Source organism: Sprattus sprattus (genome assembly GCF_963457725.1).
Source record: "Sprattus sprattus genome assembly, chromosome: 7".
Lineage (NCBI taxonomy): Eukaryota > Metazoa > Chordata > Actinopteri > Clupeiformes > Clupeidae > Sprattus > Sprattus sprattus.
This window is the reverse complement of record NC_137926.1, coordinates 25,391,496-25,408,891: the sequence shown is the minus strand read 5'-3', so window position 1 is coordinate 25,408,891 and position 17,396 is coordinate 25,391,496. Positions and strand designations below refer to the sequence as shown.

The 17,396-nt window shown below is 42.2% G+C and overlaps 1 protein-coding gene across 1 annotated transcript; it reads right to left on the bottom strand.

The window, feature by feature from the left end:
• Positions 1–274: 274 nt before the first annotated feature.
• Positions 275–16,754, bottom strand: dnajc24 (DnaJ (Hsp40) homolog, subfamily C, member 24). Its single transcript, XM_080842451.1, has 5 exons — positions 16,707–16,754; positions 16,231–16,342; positions 10,232–10,370; positions 1,205–1,273; positions 275–1,057 (listed from the first exon to the last, which is right to left on the bottom strand). The coding sequence occupies exons 2-5, from the start codon at positions 16,336–16,338 to the stop codon at positions 924–926; spliced, it is 450 nt and encodes a 149-aa protein (XP_080698577.1). The 5' UTR covers positions 16,339–16,342; positions 16,707–16,754; the 3' UTR covers positions 275–923.
• Positions 16,755–17,396: the final 642 nt, after the last annotated feature.

Genomic DNA, 17,396 nt, shown 5'->3' with positions numbered 1-17,396 from the left:
GAAGTCATTCATTTTCATTGTAAGCCAGCATTTCTCTGCAGCGAGCTGCGGTATGACCGTTGGCGAAGTGTCTTGGGCGGTGTGGGCGTCAAAATAAAGTTGAGGTTCAGGCAACTTTATGGTAAGCTATGACAAGGATCACTGACAAACCATTTGAACTTAGATGTGCGTCAGTTAAAAGAACAAAGCCAAATGTGAACTTTTGTGAAACATTTGTTCAGTTTAATGTCTAACAAGGAAGAGATCTAGTAAGAATTCAGAGTTGTTAGGGACTTCCCTAGGTTCTGTGTGGATGATAGAAAATCCAAAAAACAAACAGGGTGTCTGAAATTGTTGTGGTTACTGCTTAATACATGATTAAGTTTGCTAAGTAAATAGGCTACATTTTGAGAGGTACATTAGCAAAATGTTACATTGTCAACAATACTGATTCAAAATCTAAAAGTTAGATACAAAAAGGTTTCATAAATCAAATTAGGTTAATTTGTGTATGTGTGATGCCAATTCCTTTTTAATGGTTCCATTAAAAATGTAATGTGTATGACCGGACATCCCAGCAGACGTCTGGAATCTAGCTTCAAAGGCATTGGTAGGGCAGCCGGGGCGATTTTTGACGGTCCTGCCCCCCCTATGTCAATACACAGTAAGACATACAGAGGGATTCCAAGAAAAGCCAGTCCCCTATCAACACAGCAGTAAAGAAAAATGTAGGTATTACCACTTCACTTTAATTTACATAAATACATGTCTGGGCATCAAAGACCAAAATGTCCATAATCAGGCAAAAAGGTTTAAAAAGACATAAATAAAATGCCCTATGGCATGCTGACAGCGTATTTACTCTCTATTGAGCTGGTTCAACAGGAAATCAATGTCCAAGATGTCCTCTTCAGTAAGTGTGGATGTGTTGCCATTTGTACATTTCAGGCAGTCCTCTTAATTTCAATGCTGAGGGAGCAGGTGTCACAGCACACAATGGCTGCTTCTTCTTCCATCTCTTCTTTTCCGATGATGAACTCCCCACCACAGCGACAGCCATACGTGTAAGACTGAGTACCTGCAAGTGACATGGCAAAATCAACAACCAATTACACCAGTGTCCAGACTTGAGGAGGATAGAAGAAGAGAACCTTCTAGAAAAGAACCACTGATAATGTGGCAGAAAAGAGGATACAGAAAAGGAGGTGTTTCTAGATTTGCCTACCATCGTCCCAGTCCATGTCCTCAAGGGAGACTTGTGCATCCACAGGCCAGTCCTGCTTCAGCTCCTGAGCTATACACAAAAAAAGCAATGAGAAATGGGTCACACTAAAAGATGAAGGATAGAAATAGAGAACCAAAACCTTAAATGAATTGCAAAGAATTGTTCTGAAACCAGATCTTCTTCTACCAGAATAAGCATCCTGAGCATTGCACTTACTGAATAGGACAGTCCAGACAAAGGGTGTCTGCAGAAGACTGGATGGCTCTGCCTGACTCCCTATGACCTGCATGAACCTGGTGTGTTTGGGATGTCTGCTGCAAGTGTCAGTGACAAGTGTCAGGGGTTCTGCGAGGATACTGTCCAGCAGAACATCCTGCTTCCACAGACAGAAGAGACACGTCTGCCAGATAGTCTGCTTTTGGAGCCAGACAGACAACGTTGACCAAAAAAGAAAATGGCTGTAATTGTGCATGTGATTGTTTTTGTTTTCTTGGGAAGTCTGCTGACTAAAAACATGGCTTTGCTATAATTATGAAAATGAAAGCAAATGAGCTCTCCGAAGAAAGAACGTGATATGCTTCTCAAGCACTATTATTAGGCTTGATGAACAAAACATTATCTGCCTCATTAATCTTCCAAAAAATATATACAGCCGCGGAAAAAATTAAGAGACCACTTCAAAATTATCAGTTTCTCTGGTTTTACTATTTATTGGTATGTGTTAAAGTAAAATGTACATTTTAGTTTTATTCTATAACCTACTGGCAACATTCCTACCAAATTTCAAATAAAAATATTGTCATTTAGATCATTTATTTGCAGAAAAATGACAATTGGTCAAAATAGCAAAATTGATGCAGTGTCTTCAGATCTCGAATAATGCAAAGAAAACAAGCTCATATTCATTTTTAAACTACACAATACTAATGCTTACACTTAGGAAGAGTTAAGAAATCAATGTTTGGTGGAATAACCTTGATTTAAAATCACAACTTTCATGTGTCTTGGCATGCTCTCCACCAGTCTTTCACATTGCCGTTGGGTGACTTTATGCTACTCCTGGCGCAAGAATTCAAGCAGCTCGGCTTCTTTTCATGGCTTGTGACCATCCATCTTCCTCTTGATCACATTTCAGAGGTTTTTGATGGGATTCAGGTCTCGAAATTGGGCTGGCCATGACAGGGTCCTGATCTGGTGGTACTCCATCCACACCTTTACTGGCCTGGCTGTGTGGCATGGAGCATTGCCCTGCTGGAAAAAACACTTCTCAGAGTTGGGGAACATTGTCAGAGCAAAAGGAAGCAAGTTTTTCTTCCGGGACAACGTTGTACTTTGCCTGGCTGAGGTTTGTAAAAGACCATTAGGATTGAAAAAGCGGACTGGAGGTTCTTCTAAGTTCGTCTTCTCTGATGAGTCCGATTTCACAGTAGGTGCAAGACTCTCTGGCTTGTAGGCCTCTCCAGGTCTCCGTCTAACCATCAGACGACCATGTGTTGGGCAAAGCTGAAAATTGGACTCATCAGAGAAGACGAACTAGAAGACCCTCCAGTCCGCTTTTTTCAATCCTTATGGTCTTTTACAAACCTCAGCCAGGCAAAGTACAACGTTGTCCCGGAAGAAAAACTTGCTTCCTTTAGCTCTGACAATGTTCCCCAACTCTGAGAAATGTTTTTTCCAGCAGGGCAATGCTCCATGCCACACAGCCAGGCCAGTAAAGGTGTGGATGGAGTACCACCAGATCAGGACCCTGTCATGGCCAGCCCAATTTCGAGACCTGAATCCCATCAAAAACCTCTGAAATGTGATCAAGAGGAAGATGGATGGTCACAAGCCATGAAAAGAAGCCGAGCTGCTTGAATTCTTGCACCAGGAGTAGCATAAAGTCACCCAACGGCAATGTGAAAGACTGGTGGAGAGCATGCCAAGACACATGAAAGTTGTGATTTTAAATCAAGGTTTTTCCACCAAATATTGATTTCTGAACTCTTCCTAAGTGTAAGCATTAGTATTGTGTAGTTTAAAAATGAATATGAGCTTGTTTTCTTTGCATTATTCGAGATCTGAAGACACTGCATCTTTTTTGCTATTTTGACCAATTGTCATTTTTCTGCAAATAAATGATCTAAATGACAATATTTTTATTTGAAATTTGGTAGGAATGTTGCCAGTAGGTTATAGAATAAAACTAAAATGTACATTTTACTTTAACACATACCAATAAATAGTAAAACCAGAGAAACTGATAATTTTGAAGTGGTCTCTTAATTTTTTCCGCGGCTGTATTTCCCTTATTTTTGTCCAATATAATTCAACATATAAGCACTGACACACCCATCTTAATTACTGTCTACCGCATCTCATAAATTCAAGTCTAGTATATACTTATTCTACAATTTACTTCTCATTGGCCTCATCTGACCTAGCTTCTCCAGAAGTCACTTTTGTTGCTAAATCAGAACTTAGGGAAGCTGCCCAGGACTCTCTGTGAACTCAGTGAGGAAGGACAGAGTGGTACATGGAAAGCCCCGTATTTTCCAGACTATAAACTGCACTGTATATAAACCACATTACAGTATTTTATGTAATTTTATAAAACAAACCTGTGTGTTGACCGAACCCATGTATTAATCGCAGTTTACTCAATGTTACATCATCCTATCATGTAAAACTAGATGCCATGTAGTTGTGATGCAAGCGCTACTAGCCATTTCAAAGTTGTATGGGATGGGCATTTCAAGCACGCTACCTCATTCCTACTCACAATAAAAAAACGTGTTTATTTATTGTTATAGTGTTGTGTGGGAATGGACGTTAAACATTTAAGTCGAATTGTTAATAGATCCCCTTGCAACAGCTAAATTAACAGGAAATCAACCCTCTTCATTCACTACATTGGTGTCAGAGTAAGCCCTTGCTCCACTTGCTCCTTGAGCCATTATTTCTCCCAGGATTTTTTAATGTCTATGTGAAGCCATTTTCCCTGCTTCAGTTTATGTAGCAAACAGTGGTACATGATTGCTATGGTTGCCTAGTTGCTATGCCAGCTAACTAAAGGAAACTTTTAAATAACCATAAATGGTTATTTTGGCAGAGTTTTATTTGCATGAAATGATAGCTATTTATTTGGATGATGTTACAGTCTCCTCAAAAGTTATAATAGAAAAGGTAAAACATTTTGAGCAGCTTTTAACCCGAGTTTATATTAACATAAGCTAGCAGCTGCCAAATGTGAAGATGGTCCCAGCAGATAGCTAGGATAGTTAAAAAGCCACAATAGTTGTGCAGATTCAGATTAACATCAGTTCATATTCACTTCATATTGAAATGAGTTCATATTACACACACTAGCAACTATCAACTGTTAAGACGGTTCCCTGAGCTAGAGATAGCAAGTATAGTTCATAGCTAGGTTAAATGGTGTGAGACTTTTTGCATGTTTTACACAACTCTCGTGGAGGTACGTCGCAAGCTCCTTAGCATCCTGTTAAATAGGCTACAGTTAGGTGGGAATTCACACACCCCTTCCTCTATTGTTATGGAAGACTGAGATTGAATGAAAATGAAGCCTGGAATTCACATGTGAAAGAGGGAGAGACCAATTCTATCGTGCAGAGTTACTGTGCACATTACTAACTTCCAGCCGGGGGAAATGTGTTCCCATGTATAGTCCGCACCTGAGTATTAACCACAGGGCTGCAGAAATTTAACAAAACTAATGTATAAACTGCGGTTAATAGTCAGGAAATTACGGTAGCCCACAGTTAAACCAGCTGTATGTCTAAAAAATGCTCAACCTCAAAACAACATCCTCTGACCATCTAGCCTCATCCCAAGGACTGGGCACCACAGCACCATTGATATGTAAAAAAAAAAAAAAGAAGAGAGGGATGACGTCATTGTTAATTAGGGCCAGATATTGAGTGTCATTCAAAAAATCAACGATTCACAATTCAGTCTGAATATCACAAAAGCTATCTCGGAAATGGCCCACACGCCCATTCTAGTGTTATACTAAATACCCTTCCATGTTGATGGTCACAACCTTCAAGCATATTGTATTCAGAGACAGATCATTTAGCTCACATCATCCAACATTCTCTTTGACTAGAAACAGTACACCACCACAATTTTTTTTTTTTGTAATGTATTAATTCACAGGCAACGCCTGACACTCTTTGGTTGACATTTAATCTGGCAAAGCCTGCTGTTCCTGTAAAATGTACTGCAGAGAAAAGTGCTGTGATATGAGCTTTCCTTTCCCCCCTCTTGGTGCTTCAACGACCCAGGCTGCAACATGCTGGATAAGCAGGTCAACATAACTAGGGAGAATAGAAATACTCAGCGTCGTCATGCTTGTCATTTAAAGGTGCATTAAGGATTAATAGCTATTCGCTAAAGGTATGCTAGCAGCTAAAACTAACGAAATCTGTTGAAATGTGCTGACTTTGACATTATGACAAACTAATTACTCAACGACTGTCCTTACACAGTCAAACATCAATCATGTGCAACACAAGACTAAGCAAGACGGCAAATAAGCTACTTACTAGATCGGCAGAAGGTAATCAAAGTCAGGTCGGCGGGCATCGGCAGGCAATACTACAGAAGGCAGTTATATGCCTATCGACCCTGCTATGCCATTGGCACGGACGCAATTCTCCATATTAAAAGTCATTGTAGCGCCCCAATTTTTTTTAAGCTGTTATTTTAAGGTTAAACTGCTTATCCTAACCCTAATCCTGAAGCATAATTGTTGCATATCGTGCCTTTAAGTGCAGAAGAAGAAGAAGTACAACAGTAAGGCTAACCTAAATCTTTTGATACATTTTTGTTCTTTTGATACACTTCCAGAACCTTCTCTAAGGAGATTCAAGATGGCATTTTCTTAATAAAGCGTGACTACCTGCTGATATTTTTTTGCCGTGAAGTCAGAAGGGGGTAATGCACCGGAGAAGAACATTTCGTTTATTTTCATGAAAAATGCATGCGAAAAATACTTTTCAAGTCAATGTTTCAAAAATAGTTTTTGTAAAATGGAAGCTTTGGTGTACCTGAATGGGCTTGTGAATGCAAGGTTCCAACATCCCTGTCAAGAACGTTCACAGCCCCACAAGGTCAAAGAAGATTTTGCACTTTTCAAAAAGCTATTAAAACCAGAAGCACATTAATAATTAATTTTTTAAATATCTAACTAAGTCTAAAATTAGGTTTTCTTCAATGTCACAACAGATAGCAACACAGATTAAATGTACCCACTTTGCCACATGAACAGTGAAAGAAAACATGTCATCTTTGAAGGTGTGTACACAAGAAGGAGTAGCTAAATACTGTGTCTGGGTGTCTTCTATAGCACTCCTCTCACCTAGGGTGAGTGATGCATACAATCAGTTCAGTGGCAAAGCTGCCAGACTGTTGTACCAAAGCCAAAGCAACAAAGGCACTTTGTGTTTAATTCATTATCATATTTCATTATTTACTGTATGCTACTATAACTTGTGTCCAAGTGTTCCGTGCCTGGTTTTTGTTGCTTTCCCAAACACATGGCAAAACCTGACCACAACAATGTATTAAAGACAACAGCCTGAAATGTACAGTATTGTTGATTAATCAAGAATATTAACACGTGTATATCAGTGATACTGATTCTACCAAAATGATCCAAGACGGAACACTAGTTATTCAAGCATGAAAAAAAAGATGTAACACATTCCGGTGCTTCAGAAAGTCAATCTGCACACAATCATTTTGAAGAAATGGTAATTAGCACTCTGTCCTCCCACGTGCTTAACATGTTTGCCTTTAATTATTTAAGAGACTGCCCTAAGTGGTTAATATTACAGCTATGTGTACGGCTGCACATCAATGTTAAGTCTGTCGGAAGAGAAAGTGCCTTGTGAGTCAAACTGGCAAAGGTGGGGGAAAAAGAAAAATGTGTCAATAATTTATGCATAAAGGTTTGAGCATTAACTACTTTGGGGTGTGAGGAGCACACAGCCGGGATTACACTGGACTAATTACTGTGCTATTTCAAAGAACAAGGGCCAAACCCCACCTAGCATAAGACTTCAGAGAAAAGTACCATCAAGTGTCAGGGGACCCGAATGGCGCACCTATTCCCCTATCTGATATTTCCTTGAACTGAAATGAGAGACCAAAACTGTAAAGATGATACAGTCTAAATGAACATTGACCATTCTCTCTGTGTTCCTCAAGCCTTTCCTTACCAGCTCTCTATGCAAACACCCTGCACTGCTTCCTTCAGAAAGATGAGAATAAGTTTTCAAAATGTCATTCAACATCACCTTTGTCAGATAAAAATAACCCCATCTAAACACAAAACCTTAACAACCCAAGTACTAGATATAAAGTATCAAAATACATAATATCTTTATAAATAATAACACCCCCCCCCCCCCCCCCCCCCGCCCCACACACACAGAAACAACTTCACCCACAAAGAGACGACTAGACTTCTAGAAAGTCAGTTGTGAAACTGGCACTAAGGCCCTCATCAGGAAGTAGCATGAACATCATTATTAGCCTCCCATTAGAGGCTCACACCAGTGAGAGCATCTCAGTGGGGGCCAGCAGGTCACTGACGTTCAGCACAGGGGTGGAGGCAGCCCGCTCCACCCTCACTGGAGTGCAGTGAGATGGGGTGGCTCTCGGGGCAGGCTGGGGAGTGGAACGGGCGTTGTGTTCTGTGCGACTGGCGATAAAGACGGCACACATTAAGGGCTAAAATGATGCAACATTACTCAGGCCTGAATGAGCAGCGCTCAGAGATGAGATGGCCCCTCTCGGCACAGACTGGGGAGGACAGGTCGGGCGACTGGCCCCCAGCCCCGGCTTGCACACGGCTCTGCAGAACTCAATTACCTCACATGGTAATTACAAGCTTTCTCCATGCAGAAGCAGTACATCCCTGTCCGTCTTTGCGTAGCCATTTTGTTACATGACCATCTATCCTATGTACATTACAGTACAGTGAAACCAGTTCAATACAGTAGAAACAATATAAACAGTTTGTTTGTAAGTACAAACATAACATTAATATTGCTGTATCTAACACGGCTATGATTAATGATTCTATTAATTTCAATTGAGGTCACTGATTCTGATAATTACCTTAAAAGCAGTAAGCCTAGGTCAGCAAGAGAGAGTCATTGTGTGTTCTGTCTAGATGAGATGGCTTCCATCGATTGGAGGCACAGGTGCCACTTTTAATTACTTCTCACATCCTGTTAGTCTACAAGGGAGGCCAGTCGTTTAAAGTGACCTGGCTGGATAAAGGGTTTGTGAGGGCAGTCCTCTGAGCGACATAACATACTAACAGTGATTACTGCATCATCCCAGCATTCATCTACTTTCTTGTTATTAATTAAAGGTGGCTGTCTGCACTAAACAGAGAGGACAATGGCCTTTACACTCACTGGGTTGTGATTAGGTCTGCCTTTACTTAGGTATGATCAGTAAACCCATCCTCTGAAAGAGGTATAATGCATCATTATTGCTTACCTTATTTGTTCACATTTTAAATTCTTCTGAGCCATTAACCCTTTCCTCAAAGTATATTGCTCAAAATCATGAATAGGCCTCACACAGGTGACTACATTCAACACAGACTAACTATCCTTTACTTCTTTAGATTTTGTACTTAAACAATTGTCAGGAGTTACATCCCCAGTATGACTGAGATATTCCCCTGTGCCAAACTTTACTGTGTTAAATAGATGGGATGTCAGTGGGAGTTGACCACGTGAGACAGCCATTAGTGGAGGCTGTGTGTATGTGTGAGGGGTGGTGTGGGGTGGGGGGGTCGATACTGGGCTTGGCTGGATAGGGAGGCTGGACAGGGGTTACATGACGTGACGTGCTAGGCTCAGAGCCAGTGTTTCCCCACTGAAGACGACGGGAGCGCTCACGCTCGTTAATGGTGCGCCAGGGCTGGATGTGCATTTACTGGAAGTTCTAATGGAGGGCTGTGGGGACCTCTTTCCTCAGGCAAGAGTAGAGGGGGCGTGTTTGAGTGTGCGTCTCTGTGTGTGTGTGTGTGTGTGTGTGTGTGTGTGTGTGTGTGTGTGTGTTGGGGTGGGAGTGGGGGGGGGCAGTTGGTTGAGGAGGGGGAGGGGTCAGTCTATCACTTCATGTAAGGATAGGCCATGTGTGACAAGCCTGACCTACATTTCTTTATTTTCCTGTCTGTGTCTCTCTCTCTCTTGCTCGCTCTTTCTCTCTCTCAACCTCCCAGAAGCCCTCCTCTGCTTCCACTCTTAAGAGCGATTCTGTGAGATCCACAGACATTTCATGGCAGCAATGTTCCTGCTGTCTGGAGATCCAATGCACAGGCTATCCTCCAACTCCTGCTTTGTCCCATATTTTATACAATAAATATGAGAAACAATCCCTTAGTCAATAAAGCACAGACTTTTCATTGTTATCATGAAAGCACTGATGTAATGCACTGGATAACATTTGTTTTCGTGGGCTGACAGGACGAGCTGGTTTTCAAGGAAATCTTGGAAGTGAGAGCAGTTTTAAGCTCTGCAAAGTGGCTTTTGTTTACGCCCTATCTCAGATGACCTTTCAGACGCCGTGGCACGCAGGCCCAGGAGTAATGTGTGGCCTTCATGACTAATGTCATACTACACCCTGTATTGGTGACAACGATTGCAAATGCACCAATGGCAGAACGCCTTCAGAGCAACTATCAGGTCATATTAGAAATGACAAACTGACGACTCTAGATTGAAATATGTGTGTATTGTGTGCGTGTTTACAACTGAACATATATTTAATTCTTGTAACATTCAATGGTTGGCTTGCAAGGCTATGAAGGACTAGATCACTATACAAAGGGTGCTCAATCTCCTTAAAGCTTAGTAAGTTATTCATAAAATGCACCAAATTTAAGAAATCACCCCCTTCAAAAGCACCTCAACATCACAGCCAAGGGCTTGGTATTTGGCTGAACCTAGGCGACCCATAGCAGTTCAGAGCTATGGTTTTAAAAAAAAAGACACATACCCCGCAGCTGCAGGTCATATTCTCTCTTTGTCTCCTCGTTGCTTAGGATCTTCCAGGCCTGATCCACCTCGATGAACCTCTGCAGGTGTCGATCGGCTTCCCTTGTTGCCATGTCCAGGCCCTGTTTGTCCGGGTGATACTACCAATCAAGAGGAGGGGGAATGAGGAGGTTAAAAACAGTGACAGCCAAATCACCGCCGCATCACTCCTCTGCTTGCTGGGCTGAGACGCTAGCAGAGGGGTGGACGGCCAACAATTCAGAGCCAGAGACAGGAGCTAGTTTAATTAGACCAGGATAGTCACAGACAATCTGCCAGTCTAGAGAGAAACGGTGGAAGAAAGAAGAAAAGAAAGAAAGAAAGAAAGAAAAAAAAACAATGTCACAACCTGCGCTGACAGCATTTTCTGGGTAATTTGCTGATGGACCGAGGCTCTTCTTCTGGACAATTTACCAGGAGAGGCTGACAGTAGCAAACAAAAATAGACCAGGGCACAAAAGCATTCAAAAACAATTCACAGAGGAGAGATATGTTCTCCATCAGGCTGGATGGGTTGGGGGAGGAGGGGAACAAGGGCACAGGCCAAGCCCTACCTCCAGCCAAAAGCAGTTCCAATAGGCCCTGATGTCAGGCCCTACATTATGTCATCACTTGATTAATATCAATACAGACGGTTGCTCCTCTTTTTTTAAACTACTAATGTCCAACATAGCCCTAAGGAAGACGCCAGGCTTACAGACTGTGGTGTTTCTCGTCAGCTCAGAAAGGATGCTGCTGTAATCCCACTGCTGTTGGTCTGGGCAATTGAGATCGATCAGTTTGGGGGGGGGGGGGTAGGGTTGCAGTGCCTGCGGACCCATGGGAGAAACATGGAGGCTGGGAGCAGGGCAGTCTGGAAAACAACTTAGATCCTTTCTGCTGAGCGTTCAGCTGGACAGTGATTATAATCTGGCACTGCCAGGCAGAGCCTTGCGTGCATGTGTGTGTGTGTGTTTGTGTTTTTGTATTGTGCTGTAGTTCAGGAGCTGAACCGCGTCCAAAGTCGGCTAATGATGGGGTGATACTGAACTACAATAACCAACAGTCCTGGGCAAGCCAATTAATGTCTGCCGCAATTATATTTTTAATTTTATGTAACAGTAAGACTGACTGAATTGAATTGATCATTTCGAGCAATTATTTTAAAAACTAATTAAAATTTAAGGGTGGTTGTGCTCTGGTGATTTTTTCCCCTCTCTTTCATTCTTTCTCTGCAACTTTTCCGTTCAATTCCCGTTGTTGTTGTTTCCACTTTGCCAATGAGCAAACTGAATAGAAGAAGCGGCAAGGGAAGGGGCCGCGACTTTAGAAACACGCCAAAAATTAACTTCCTGATTGAGGGAATCATTAACAACCCCCTTTCGCGTGGAAATCTGAAGTTGCATTTTGCTTTGTGTGTGCTGGGGGGGAAACTGCTCTTTCTCCCTCTCTTCCCATCGGTGCCAAGGGCTGTCTCCCCCATTTAAGGTTGGTTCTCAGCGATGGCAGTGTTACAGTTTAAAAGGCCAGCCACATTACAAAGGGACCGTGAGGGGAAAAAGGTCGCATAAATTTACTAAAACATTCAGCATGGTCACGCAAAGCAGGCGGGCTCTGGCCAGGCCAGTGCCTCTTCCTCTGCCAAGGCGGACCAGCTGATGGATGGGAGAGGGGTCAGAGCGTTTAGGCTCAGTTTGACCCCATTCACGTTTCCCCCCCTCTTCGCTCTACATAGGTAGACGTTTCACACGATGCCCAAGCTTACATAAAGCCAGGTCCGCCGGTCGCCATGGTAAAGCTTACACAAGAGGGACAACAGAGCGGGCGGTTGAGGAAGGGGATGCGTGCCGGCTCTGAAAGACTCATCTGAGCCAAGATGTTGTCATTGTGGGCATTTCAGGAGGCGAGACAGTGCCACACAAAAGGTTCAAAGTCTTTGATCCACTGCATAAAACACTTAATCAAATGAACAAAACCTTAATTTAATAATCAGTTTTCTGTCGAAAAGTTAGTCAGTGGGTATGATGGGTGGGTTGACGTCATTATTACCTAAGGTCTGTGGGAATAGCCCACTGAACTGCACAGTAAAGAATGCTCACCACTGGGAGATAAATGCTGAGAATACCTCATGATTGGTTGCCACTGCGAGAGCCTGTTGGAGAGATTACTGTATACTGAACATAGCCCAACTCAATCCAAGCACACATTACTCTCATTCTCTCTAGGCTCGTTTTGCATGCTCCTGTCAATCATCATGCTTCGTTACATGCTGATATGGGTATTGATTTTCTGGAATGAAAAAGGATTATCCCACATAACAGCCATGCTGCCACTAATACAGCTAATTAATCTGATTGAAGAATGAAGCGACACTTGACTTGGCAAGCCTGTTTGAATGAAGCCTGTTTGAACTGCAAAACGCATCATTCCCTTTGTCACGCTAGCCCACACCTCCATCTATAAAGCAAATTTACTTTTTGTTTTTATTACTTCAACACACTTGCCTTCTTTCATGGGAATTATACACTGGGGGTTTCCAACCATGGCAAGTAAAAAAGACCCTATGCCATCCAAATTAAGAGTAATGCTTATTTATTGTTTACTGATATTTACTGTTAACTCTAAAAACGAAATCTTTATGAAAAGAAATGATCCGTTATGCATCCATTAGTGAGAGAGAGACATTTAAATAAAAAGCAGCATGACATGATGTAAAAACATGTGAAACACAGAAATAAATCAAAGCAAAACCTGAAAAAACAATGTAGCTGTTTAAGGCCAAATTAATCTGGCTACTAATTGCACCCACATCATGCAACCTTTCCCCAAACTCCAAAGTAGTCTGATCTGTCCCTAGACTGGCTTGAGAACTTCACCATTTCTCTATCAACTTTGGGTAGCTAAGAATCATTCAATAATGAATGTTGTGGAGACAGAAAACTTGCAGAAACATCTTTAAAGACCTTCCGTAATTCAGTCTGCCTGCACTCAACAGCTTGCCTACTTTAGGACTGCTCCCCCAATGCTGCTCCACAAAACAACTACTGGAGGAAAAGCCCTAGAAATGGTAAGCTATGTAGCTAAAAACATAACAGCAAGCCAGTGGTTTTCAAAAATCTACGATTTGTCCTAATAATGTTGTGGGAGGGAAGCTTCCTGTTCTTTTTGACAAACTGTGAGGCTAAGGACTATGTGCATTCACTAAGATCACATACAACCATATGAAGTATAAGACAATGCTGTCTTCAGTAAATATAGTTTAGCTACATCAAGATCGAAAGCTGAAGTGGGTAGAATTTCTCACTGCATGGGGGCATTTCAATGTACACCCTAAGCATCTTTACAAACTGCTTTTTTCTGTGGTCATTTTCAAAATAGTAACCTACTACAGTCTCCTACGTTCAAAAAGAAAACAAACATTTTACTGGCATGAGATAAAAATGAAGTTCTACAAAGGGTCAGAAATGCCGCTTCAGGCGGCCAGCTCAAAATAACCTCCCCTCTTATTCCCTCTCTCTCTCTCTCTCTCTCTCTCTCTGCCAGAGGGTCACCTCATCAGATTTCTCAGTTGGGTCCTGGTGGAAATCAAAAGCAAAAAAAGCGCCAGGCTGCCGGTTTGGTCCACAGAGGGCCCTGTGCTTCCTGCCGGGTACGGCAGGGATGCTGCTCGGCCGTCTCAGGCTCTCAGGCAGCCCACAGGTGTGAAGATCGTTTGACTGTGGAGCTTGGCCTCGACAACGTCCCCCCTCAACCTACCCCAGTCTCAGAAACACAGTCAGTAACACATTCCTACTTGCTCCTGTCAAACACAGCGAGGGAGGCTTCCTGCCCCCACAGTGCTCTGCTGCTGGTTAAAACTGACGCGGAACGAGAGGAGTGACAGGGCAGAAAGGTGGTTTGCATACATGAACACTGACGCACTATTCCTTTTGTCCTCCGTCATTGAGCAACTTTGTATGAACCCCTTCCAAACTCACAGGATGATTTTAAAAGAGATGATATGATGACCATGAAACATACAAGGTACTTGTTTAAAATCCAAACGGAACACCAGACCAGCTGAAATGATGCCCACTTAAAAACCAAGCTCTGTCAGCATGAACCGCTACACAGAACATTGACAGATGCAGTAATGCAAAGAGCAGGATTTACATAACCCTAAGGGCTTTTAAAACAGGCCAAAACAGGCCACAGACCTGTACCAGATTATAAATGACCCATAGAATCCTCATTACATTAACCTCTGTTCATGGATAAGGAGAGTTGAAAACACAGTTCCTGCAGTCATAACAAAAGTCATCCCACACACCTAAGACACAACCACAGCGCAGCACTGCATCTCACAAGACAGTGTAGAGTGCTCGTCCATACAGCCGGCAGCACAGGTTTATTTTGACATAATAGGGTTGTTAAAACAATCTCCCCGGCGCAACTCCTCCAGATGCTTTCAGCCTGCAGTGCCCAGGTATGTCACGAGGGCAGAACACAATGCAATGCAGCAGCCCCTCTGAAAAAGGCCCGGCCTCCTCCTCCACCTCCCCCTGTGGAGTTACGTGCTTTAATTGCTGTCTCTTTGCACGCATTGTAAAATATTCATTTAGCGGGGCTAATGGAGCTTGGAGAGCAAGAACACAGTATAAAGGGGCTCGCAATTTGGAGCACTCGGCAGTTCTGACCATACATCATGTCTCCTTCTCTCTCCCTTTCTCTCACTCTCCCTTTCTCTCTCTCTCTTTCTGTAGATTAGGTACTCCCACCTCTGCCAGAGACAGGTCTGGTTGAAGCTGTACGCCACTATTCACACAGGAGCATAGGGGCACAGCAAAGGCCACTAACATCACACTACTGCCACCTAATGTCTGACCACTGACACACTAAAGCCCCTAAGCAGTGTGGGGGATGGGGAGAAGAGACGCGCTCTGGGTTTGCCTCTCAACTCCACCTACGGGAAGAGACTGTGAGCAATGTGGAGCTGAAAAATAATCAAATATAGCCAGTGATAAGGCTAACATGCAAACCGTTTTAAAAAAGAAAGTAGTAAAAAGCTGACAAGTCGAGTGAATGAAAAGAGAATGGTCACAAATCAGCACAACTAACACATAGGCAGACAACCCATTAACAAAAATGGTAGTTCTTCAATTAACATAGCAATTATAACTGCAGTCCATACTGTAACTGACTTTGAGGTAAAGAGGAATCTGTCCTGAAATGACATTAATAGAAGAATTCTGTCAGTTGTTGACAATGGAGAATGCACTTACTATTAGGCCTAAATCATGTCTGTGAAAAGGCCTTGATTGATTTTCTCTCAATAGGTGTTGTCAGTAATTAAAATGGGTAAGGGATTAACCAAATCAGTTTATACTTACATTCCAGGGATTAATAATCAATTCAGCTAGGATTAACATCCTCAGGTGCACTGAGGTGAGATGTGTTTCATTTGGAGGCTATGCAAATCACACTTTCAAATACAATTCATGAAAGTGCAGATTTTCCCTGGTTAATATGGAACTTACACTTGCATGTAGATTCAGTCATATTTGTACGACATTTTAAATATGAGATTTCCATAGTGCATTAATGCATGCAGGATGCACTTACCAATTAAAGCCTGCACACAACAACTGCCTTGACCATAGCATCAACCTCTGATCAAACAGTAAATACAATTTGGCTTTAGTTGTGTTATTGCTATTCTCCGTTTACCTTCCATCAGCAGAGCCCCTAGCTTACGATGGAGGTCTGAACATTGAGAATACTAAACTGTGTGGCAGCTGGGTAGAGTGCCATAAGCGCTGGGCAAATTGTGTGGGCACTGTCGCCAATTTAGGTAAAATGATGCAACGAATATAACACTAACACAGCATTTTAATACGTTGAAGACGTTATCACGTAGAGCGGACATTCGTTCGAACACAAAGAAGCAACAGGGAAGAAAAAAACTGAAAAAAAAGTAAGACATAAATAAATGAGGATGCCTACCAGAAGGACAAGCTTCTGATATTTCTGCCTCAATTCTTGCAAGCCATCAGTTGGACTTGCTCCAAGAACTGAGTACCAATCTATTTGCCTTGCGTCCTGCTTCGCCATCCCCCTGTAGAAAACAGGCATGTTGTAATTATTACATAAAATCTCTAAAATGCTAAACTCCTCAAAAACGGCTGGTGGTATAGATAGGGGATAGGTGATTTCCCCCCACTAACAACATTAGCTGGTTGTATTTACAGGGAGTGTTTTTTTCCCCCACTGACAACATTAGCTGGTTGTATTTACAGGGATGTCATCTTAGGCGAGTTTCAGGGTATTCGAGCTAGCTTGGTAGCTTTTCCACATCGTAATAACCCACGCTTTTTTGCAAGTTATCAAACAGGCATTAAAACGGCTACTACAACACTTAACGCAACATGAGATGTAAGAATTTCAATCGCAGTGAGCATAGTCGTCATATTTAAACGCACCTAACATCTTCATTGCGCTACGATGTCAACTCTGCTTGCCATGCTTCTCTGGGTGGGTGTCTCGTCGTAATGGGTCCCTATAGAAACGAACTAAACTCAACTACAATGTCAAGTGTAAAGAAGACAGTGATAATGAAATCGCAATTTTATATGTTGAACGTGGCATTGCATTACATTTAATACATCAACAATTCCTAAACAGTGCGATAAACATATCAATGTATCCATTGGGGTTAATATTTCTACACGACACTCTTAAATTGTAACACATAGGGAAGTACTGAAGTACAGGGCGCCGTTTCTATGGGAACGAGAGACGCTTTGCAGCCGGAGCAGGTGAGAAACCGTTCTAGAACTTTGCTTTTATCCCAGCTCTGTGTTTTATATTCGGCCAAAAGATTCTAAAGAATCTAAACTACAATTTGCTAGTACGCAAAAAAAAAAAAAAAAAAAAATGATTGAACTTATTACGGTTTAATTAGTAAACTAAATAGTTAAGCAAAAATGATGATACTCTATTTGTATGTCTACAACAACTAACACATCGGGCTAAGTGTAGTCGGTATCCGTTTGGAGTCCTGCAACTATCAATTTATTAACATCTGCTGATTCCGTGTATCGTTATAGTTAATAGCAAAGATTCTCGAGCACTGTCATGTTATGTTTACAGAGTAGCTTTTTGTGACTGCT

Bases quoted from the DNA above. Each gene is read 5' to 3' on its own strand.
- dnajc24 (XM_080842451.1), bottom strand. From the start codon at position 16,338: ATGGCGAAGCAGGACGCAAGGCAAATAGATTGGTACTCAGTTCTTGGA. The intron at 10,371-16,230 runs GTAGGCATCCTC...CTTGATTGGTAG, and splicing joins ATCAGAAGCTTGTCCTTCTG to TATCACCCGGACAAACAGGG. The intron at 1,274-10,231 runs GTATGTGTCTTT...TTTTGTGTATAG, and splicing joins ATATGACCTGCAGCTGCGGG to CTCAGGAGCTGAAGCAGGAC.